This window comes from Ochlerotatus camptorhynchus, unplaced genomic scaffold (genome assembly GCF_037179485.1).
Source record: "Ochlerotatus camptorhynchus isolate MF236.1 unplaced genomic scaffold, CSIRO-AGI_Acam_v1.1 ptg000353l, whole genome shotgun sequence".
NCBI classification, from domain to species: Eukaryota; Metazoa; Arthropoda; class Insecta; order Diptera; family Culicidae; genus Ochlerotatus; species Ochlerotatus camptorhynchus.
This window is the reverse complement of record NW_027040841.1, coordinates 748,979-758,249: the sequence shown is the minus strand read 5'-3', so window position 1 is coordinate 758,249 and position 9,271 is coordinate 748,979. Positions and strand designations below refer to the sequence as shown.

The 9,271-nt window shown below is 37.0% G+C and overlaps 2 protein-coding genes across 3 annotated transcripts in view; one reads left to right on the top strand and one right to left on the bottom strand.

Annotated features, from left to right (window-relative positions):
* The window catches only part of LOC135709168 (uncharacterized), a 92,690-nt gene that overhangs the window by 46,713 nt on the left and 36,706 nt on the right, over positions 1-9,271 (bottom strand). The window lies entirely within an intron of this gene.
* The window catches only part of LOC135709170 (carbohydrate sulfotransferase 11), a 44,057-nt gene continuing 35,304 nt past the window's right edge, over positions 519-9,271 (top strand). Inside the window, exon 1 of the mRNA XM_065231395.1 lies at positions 519-653. Within this exon, the coding sequence (XP_065087467.1) occupies positions 519-653 (135 nt within the window). The remainder of the gene's footprint in view (positions 654-9,271) is intronic.

Below are 9,271 nucleotides of genomic sequence, written 5' to 3'. Positions count from 1 at the left end.
GTGTTGTACTTATCGAAGCTAGAAGTGCAGCGTCGGCGTCGAATCATCGTCAGTCAGCCGGCAGTTGTTTTATAGATGCAAAACATCACCATTGCCATTTCTTGCAGAAGAAGGGGCAAAACCGTGACCGATACCAGCAGCAACAGCAGTGAATACCGGGCCAAGTTCACGCGCCACAGTACTGTGTCAGTGTGTTTTGTGATACATATTTAATTCAGTGATACACCACCAATTGAAGCCAATTACTACAGCCAAAGTGTGACCGCGCCGGACGGAATCGAACATCTCCATTAGACACCAAAGAAAATAACGATCTACCATAGCCTACACACATAGGTCGTTAGTGAGTGTGCAAATCTGTGCTCCTCATCGTACAATCAAAACACGCATCAATCGAAGAAGAAGAAGAAAAAACTAGAACGGAGCACAGTAGAACCATCGAAATAGACCTTTTAGGACTGTTATTGATGGATCAACCAATCGACCGCAAACCATCGGTGCCACCACTACTGTTCTAGATGAAAGGACTCAACAGGACCAAATGTCGCATCGTTAGGCGCTTGTTTTTGTTTTTCGCCGCCCTTTCGGTCATCCCGTTCACGGTGCTCTATCTCATCACCTCGGATCATCTGTATCGATTTAGAGCGTACAATGTGAGTATACCTTCCTATTCCTATGGATGTAGACAGCTCCGGGGTAGCAGCTAGTAATGCGATTCCAATTTGTTAAATTGACATCTTCGACCCCTTCGATCCTTTCCTCAATCAAGCGCGCGGTGAAATTAATTGGAAATCGTCCAATTATCATCATCTTGCTACGACGCGCTTTTGCGATTGGTTCGAGCTATAAATTGGACTTAGCCAAAAATGAAACGCTCTCGTACCTGCGAATAATCATTGCCAAGGAGTGGGTAGTGATCCGGTAATTTACTAAGCACATTTCGATAAATGGAGTTTGCTGGCACGTTTGCTAGTTGGTTGATTTCTTGTTAATTTTCCTATAATTAAACGGACCGTTGTCACTTCCCTTTGATTGACACGCTGGACTGACTGATCCATAACTGTGGGGTTTAATCTTTCTTACTGGACATTTTCCTTAACTCGATGGATATTTGTACAATATATCTTACCTAACTCATCGATCGAAAAATGCATGTAAATGTACAATTTTTTAAGCGATTTAATCTTTTTTCTTCCCGTAGATTGTTTTGATCATAGTCATTTAGGGTGAATTTTAGAAAATTTATCACTGATCTTTAATCATCATCACAATGAAGTAATTGATTAAGATCAGTGATTAACAATTGATGCCTAAAACGTTCATAAATGCAAAATCTGGTTGATCGTTAATCATTAATCACTTAACGCTCCGATTTTAATCCTGTAGTTTCAAATTTTGAACAAAATTAAGTACAAGTTGTTTCAAAACTCTGGAAAACAAAATGAAAGAAAAATATGAAGGCTTTATATGTGCTGTTCCCATATAATGCCAGGAGCTAACCGAAAAACAATGAACCTCGCGTAAAAGTAGAATTTAGTGAAGGCCTAAGTGCAGATAATTTATGATAAAGATGGATAAATTGTGTGAGTTCGTCCCAGTTGAAAAACATTCTTATGTATTATCATGGCTCTTGATTACGGTTTCTTACCCGGCGGAATCGGTTTGGTTGTTGCGGTTAGGTACGTATGATGAGTTTAGCTTTTGCTCATTTTTTTATGCCCATACGATTATAATGATCGTGGTTGGTTTTCGACAACTTTCCAATGGCTATGTCGAACGGATTAGTCCATGATGAACAAATAAACACTGAGCTATCAAAATCAGCTCACATAATCTTCTTGAAAAATTTTGAGAAGCAGTGTCAGTTAAATGTTTTCTAAATGTTTATGATCATGCCAATGTCAGTATTGTTAGCGAACATGTATAAAATGTAACTGGTAATGTAATAAGTATACCAACATACGGTACGAGGCGGGGTCTAAAATTGTTAAAATATATGCAACGTCATTTATGGATGCTCCCTTATAAGTATCCGTATAAGTATTCTTCCAGAAAGTGTGTGTTTCAGCAAATGATTATATTTCTTCTTCATCTTCTACTTTTAACTGCGTTCAGGAATATTTAACTTAACGAAAATTAAATAAAAGTGCTCTCCACATTTGTCTGCGTCACTAATACTAATTTACGTCAATTTTGAGATAACAACGCTAACCACTATCAATTGGCATCTACTTTCATATTATCTAATCTAATCTAATCTAATACAAACGCAGCCAGTACGAGAAAGCATCCTGGAAAATGATTATGTTAGATAAGGTCTAATAATATTTCTTGTCTAATTGATGTTTACATCATATCTGAGGTATGATATAAACATCAATAAGGCCAGGCGTACTGCGTTGTATTTGCCGCAAAGATGATTCTTGGAAATGAATGGGAACATTTCTAGAATCTACAGTGGAGGAAGGATGCGTGGACATACCGTACCAAACGCTCCGAGATACTATGTGTAGTTGTGTGTAATGTGTATATATTTGTAAAATATTGAAGAATCATAAAATAATGCAATGGAAGGATCTTACCGAATTTTTTCCTATGTTGGTAATGCTTCTTATGCGCTTAAAAGTTTCATTGGATGCATCCGCTCCTTGTTTATCATGGGGTTTGGGATGCAGTTCTCGTGGTTATGTTTAGTGATGTGATGGAGATCATTTCTTTCTCTAGAAACTACTACTCCTGGCTGATCCGCCAGCCTTGCATCGAGCTGGAACCGCAAGCAAGTAAATCAATTGCCTCCTCGCTCGAATCCTTCGTTGTGAGTGATACGCGCCCATTTTGGGTAGCAGGCAGCAGCACTTTGCAGGAGAAAATGTGCACGTTCGATTTTAACCTACTTCGACTGGATATCACCGTTACCTCCTGGACTTATTTTGGAACTTCCGGCTTCCGGATCGTTACGCACTTGTAACTAAACCCAAAAGGACACGATTCAACAGTGTAAATTAGAAAATTCAACGGAGATCTGCTTTTCGCAACGTTTCACGGCGGCGGCGAAGGAAGAAAAACCCGGTTTGTTCACTCTCGGTAATCTTAAAAACTCTTTCGATCCTATTTTTGTTAAATAACCAAACACAGCACTAATAAACACACGCAAAATTATTGAAAAAGTTTTCAGGTGTCCAAAATGCACCAGCTAAAGGACTTATTGCACTAAATTTTCAATAAACATCTCGGAAAATAAAGCAGCAGCAAATTCAAAACACGTCAGTTTCAATGCACGGCCTACCTCGATCCATCTAATTTACTTTCATATTATGTGATAAAACTATGGACTTTGATCATGAATAATGTGCAAAATAATCGCATATTAGTCTCATCCTGAAATTCAACCGTTATATTTCAAGTAAAGGTCTGCTTTTCGAATTGCCATATTTTTCGCTGATATAACAAAACATGCAAGCTTCATTGCAACAAGGTTTAACTTGAAAAAATTATCATTAAATTTACTATGATTTTTCAGATATTTACATGGGAATTGCACTTCGTAACTTCGACTGCCATTTTCTCAATGCCTACTTTTTCCATATGGGACTGATATGCGATTATAGGCAGTATAGCAAGACATCATTCTATTCAATGGACTATTTTTGGCATCGTCTGTTCTTTGATTGTTAATGCTAAACAAATTTCTATTCCGTAGTGACCAAGTGGGAGCATAAAAATTGATATTTTCTAAAACCTCTGGGCTGTTAACTCTTTGCGAAATTACATCGTTTATAAAAGCAATCATTGCGAACTCTCCTCGCTTTTTGAGCTCATGTAAATTAATTAACATACAACGCGATTCATAAGGTGAAAGTGGAAAACTCGTCCTTAGTTAGAGCAAACCATAAGAACTGCTTTTGAACTGATTCAATGCGGTATGCATGTGTATCATGAAATGGAGCCCAAACTATGCTACAATAAACTCTGGAACGCGCAAAAATTGGTTGACTTCAAATTGGTGCCTTTCTGTCAAAAATGTATTTAAAAAACCTGAAATATCGCGTCACTTTTCAAATAGACTAATGTAACAAATGTAAACAAATCGAGTTAAGCGATACAAACTATTGCTCTTCTGTCATTGTATGTGATACAAAAACATCCATCCAAATTTACTTTCATTTATTTAAGATAATCATTGATCAAAAATTGTCCAATGTACAGTTTGAAATGATGGGTACATGATTGTTACTTCGGTCATTCGGACTGCCTAACATGATTGGTGCTCATTTTCCAAAGGCGGGGCCAATCTAAAGTTAGGTACTATACTCTGAAATCTGTGAAAGGGAATCTAGTATCATGTAGACAAAACATCCAATGTAACACTCATTGATTATGTCATTGAGAAAAATCGTCCAATGTAACATGTCCGATGTACAACTCGACTTGTCAAAACGTCCTATGTGGTTTTTTCTATGTTGTAGCATGAAATTCAAAGTAAAATTGTGATTTTACCGTTTCTCCTGAATTTTCAACGTTATTATACACTGACTAGGGGAAACGCTCCTATAGTTGTGGTACGTTAGAAGCGTTAGGTTCCTTTAGTTGTGTACGGAGTCTCCCTACATTAAAAATAGTATTGCAAAATGTATTGTTTTTAAACAGTTAAAATAATAATCTGTCGAACTTCAACTTCGATTTTCTCAAAATGGTGGATATGTTACATTGGTCTATTTGAAAAGTGACGCGAGAAATGCTGCATTTGGAAGTTGAGTGGATATACAATGGTTGCTATGATGAGTTTTCACCGTTTGCTCTCCACTTTTCAAAATGACGTCCAAGCAAGAGGAGCAGCGTGTCAAAATTTTACTCGCGCAGCAAGAGAATCCGACGTTCGCGCGACGTTTGCCAAATTGGCAAAATGTGGAAGTGTTCGGGGAGCGTCTGTCGACCGCTAGGAAGCCTGGAAGCGGTGGCAATCGTAATCCTGACGTGGCAGCGACGACGAAGAAGGTGGCAGTGAAATATAAGCGGAATCCTAACCTCTCCATCTGGGACGTCGCTGGAAAGCTCAATGTCTCCCATATTACTGTGCAGCGGGCCAAGAAACAAAACACGTCAACATAGCAACGGTCCCGAAAGCTGTATACGAATCTGCTCACAAAGTTCGACTGTGTCGTCATGGACGACGAAACTTATGTGAAGGCGGATTTCAAGCAGCTTCCGGGACAGGAGTTTTATACCGCATCAGGAAAAAGGAAGGTGGCTGAAATTTTAAAAATATCTCGTCTGGCAGGCCATATTGCACGTGTGGTCTAAAAAGTGGCATTTTCATTACTGCGGGAACCATCAATCAAGAGATCTACGTCCAGGAGTGCCTGGAAAAGCGGCTGCTACCATTCCTAAAGCAACATCATAGACCTGTTCTGTTCTGGCCGGACTTGGCGAGGTGCCACTATGGGAAAAAGGCAATCGAGTGGTACGATGCGAACAACGTGGTTGTGGTACCCAAAGACCACAACCCTCCCAACAGCCCAGAACTTCGTCCTATCGAACGGTATAAGAGCGGTTCCACGAACAAGTGGGAAATTTTTCCAGTTTTTATTTTTTGTATTTTTTGATTTGCATGAAACCTTGCATACAAGTTTTTGGGGAAGAAAAACGCCGTTTTGCATACTTGGTTCGCCATTTTGAATCTAGCCTTACTTATGAGAAGGGCCTATGAAAAATGCACATGATATCTTCAAAAAATTGTATCTCGGAAACGGTTTGTCCGATTGGTTTGGTGTCTTGGGCGAAGTTTTAGACAATTGTTGGTGTTATATGGAGAAAATATGCACGGTAAAAAAAAAGTTTGGTATTTGTGTTTTGAACTATAATATAAATTTTCCCTTTAAAGTGACATGTCAATAATTTTTTTGTTATCCTTATGTTATAGCTGACTGAAAATGCTATCTAGTGCACAGTATGTTGTTCTGGAGAAAAATAGGTTACAATGAAAAAAATTGTTTTTTAAAAAAATACAATTTTCAAAGAAGCTATTAAAAAAAGTCAAAAAAGTTTGTCACCCTAATTTCATGAAAGTAAATTTGCAAACAAAATCTGCAATCAAAATCAAATTTGCAAACAAAAAGTACTTCAGTAACATTTTTCTAAGATGCACCGTTTAGAAGATATTACTGATTTAATATTGTTTTTTTGATAACTTAATAAGTTTTGGCCCTTTTCGGATGTACTCCGTGTTTTTTCAGTTTCAAAAGTATTTTTTTCGGAAAGATTGGAAAATTTTGAGTTAAAATGACACTGACAGCTTAAAGATTCGAGTGAAATTCTCTGCCTTAAAAGTATTTTGAAAAACAAGTTACAAAATCCCACTATGAGGAACAATGATTTCTTCAAGTGATTTTTGGTGCGTTGTGCTGAAAATGTGCATTCAACTCTTGCATATCGCCTAACAGTTTAATCCATTTAAACTGGATGTGTTTATACTGTGTATATTTTCTCTCTATTGCCGAACATCGCCACAGACATCAAACCGATGAGACAACTCGATTTCGAGATACACCTTTTTGAGAACTGCAAATGTAAGCTCCTCAATTAGCAAGATTCAAAAGAGCGAATTAAGCTTATTTTTCAGGGATGGTGATTGTGCGCAATAAAAAATAACATTATATGTTGGATATCATCAGTTTATTTTTATTCCTGTATTTTTATAAAATTATTGTTTACACAACTTTCTTAACAACTCAAAGCTTTTCCAGAGCTTGAACCTTGAGATGAATCAAATACATTATCTCTTTCCTTTCTTGCATCTGATGCCATATTTCTACTGGTTTTATATTCGTCTACAATTTTTTGTACTGACCATGATTTTGGCAACAATGATAAAATTGATAGTTTTTCTTGCCTTGTGGCTGAATTTAAAAATTTAATTTTCATATTTTCTATGACTTCATCAAACTCGTTTGCTTTTTCTGTTTTAGCGTCTAATTTAAAAAGATTTCTTCGTACACCTTCGACGATTTCAGCGCACTTTTTTTCAGGATAGTGAACATTTTTAACCTTACCTAAATCTATAGGCGAAACACGAATAGCTGCTATTCCTCGGTTGAATATTTCGACGTCTACAGGCATCGTGAAGTCTTCATTTGATTTAATTGTGCTTAGCGTTGACTCTGATGGTATCATGACCAAACTTTCATAGCTTTGCGAATCAGGTACATCAGGTATGGTCTGAACAGTTGGCATCCTTGAGCCGCTGGCTACGCTTTGTTCCTCGTTTTGGGTGAGGTAAGCTCTTGAATCAATATGTTGACGGCAAGACGAACAAACACGAAAATCCTTGGTGTTCAGTGTGGATACCTTGGAAAATCCAATTGATTTTAGTTTTTGGATGATACCATCCGTGAGATATCGCAGCTCTTTCGAACACTGAATGTCTTTGAATGGGCGAATACATCTTATTTTACTCATTTTGTAATCTGTAACAGAAAATATTTTCCAATTGTTAGTTTTGTACGAAAATATCACAAAATATATAATTAAAATGTGTGTTTAAAACTTACCTTTGCACCAAAACGTGTTACACTTTCCTTTACAATTATTATGTTATCAAACAACACTGGATCTCGTTCAAAAACACAGGATTATGAGCTGAAATTACTATAATCACTATGCTAATAGCAACCTTTCTGCATTTACTGTTTGGTTTTCCCTAGTAGATACTGGATGAATTCAGAACCGAGTCAGACATTATTATACAGCTCCCGGGTAGAAATCATAGAATGCTGGGTAAAGACTGTTGGAAGATAGGTAGAGTTGAACGCTCAGGTATCGTCGAACCTTCAGGTACGAGTTTGGAGAGTTGAAGCGAGGTAGATTTGCTGGCGTAGGTATATTGTTATTGAAGAAGATTGTAAATTGTATATACCTGGAATGAATAAAGAGTGCGGTGGTTGTTGATTGAGGTATCAGTCGGCAGCCCTCTAGTTTGATGGAAGGTGACTACTGCGTTCTTTTTATTTATTATTAAGGAACGGTCAACGACGGAGCTAGCCTCGTTATGGCCAGCGTGGCCATGGTGGACTAGTTCCAACAAAGACCATGTTTACAATCACCAACTGTACGTAGTACAGCTAACTGGTATCTGATTACCTGTATCTAATACTTGTTAGCACGTTTTCAGCACAACGCACCAAAAATCATTTGAAGAAATCATTGTTCCTGATAGTGGGGTTTTGTAACTTGTTTTTGAAAATACTTTAAGGCAGAGAATTTCACTCGAATCTTTAAGCTGTCAGTGTCATTTTAACTCAAAATTTTCCAATCTTTCCGAAAAAAATACTTTTGAAACTGGAAAAACACGGAGTACATCCGAAAAGGGCCAAAACTTATTAAGTTATCAAAAAAACAATATTAAATCAGTAATATCTTCTAAACGGTGTATCTTAGAAAAATGTTACTGAAGTACTTTTTGTTTGCAAATTTGATGTACTTTCATAAAATTAGGGTGACAAACTTTTTTGACTTTTCTTAATAGCTTTTTTGAAAATTGTATTTTTTTAAAAAAACAATTTTTTTCATCGTAACCTATTTTTCTCCAGAACAACATACTGTGCACTAGATAGCATTTTCAGTCAGCTATAACATAAGGATAATAAAAAAATTATTGACATGTCACTTTAAAAGGAAAATTTATATTATAGTTCAAAACACAAATACCAAACTTTTTTTTTTACCGTGCATATTTTTTCCATATAACACCAACAATTGTCTAAAACTTCGCCCAAGACACCAAACCAATCGGACAAACCGTTTCCGAGATACAATTTTTTGAAGATATCATGTGCATTTTTCATAGGCCCTTCTCATAAGTAAGGCTAGATTCAAAATGGCGAACCAAGTATGCAAAACGGCGTTTTTCTTCCCCAAAAACTTGTATGCAAGGTTTCATGCAAATCAAAAAAGATGAAAATTACTCGTTGCTTTAATGATATGGAACCGCTCATAACGGAATCTAAAAAAAAAAACTAATAAACCCATGGAAAACGAGCAGCAGTTTAAATCTGGCGTTCGGCGGCGAATATGGACGATGAGTGGCCTCAAATACGTTACGTAAAGTTACCAAGATGTGAACCTTGTGACAGATTTCCTTAAAATCTTACCTTTTGCGTGCTCCGTGATTAGTACGGCTCGATCCATTTCAGTAGCCTAGGATTGAAGCCTAATTTGGATAGCTTAAAAAGCAAGAGCTGCTTTACTAAAATCTGTATATAGCGTTTCGATATAA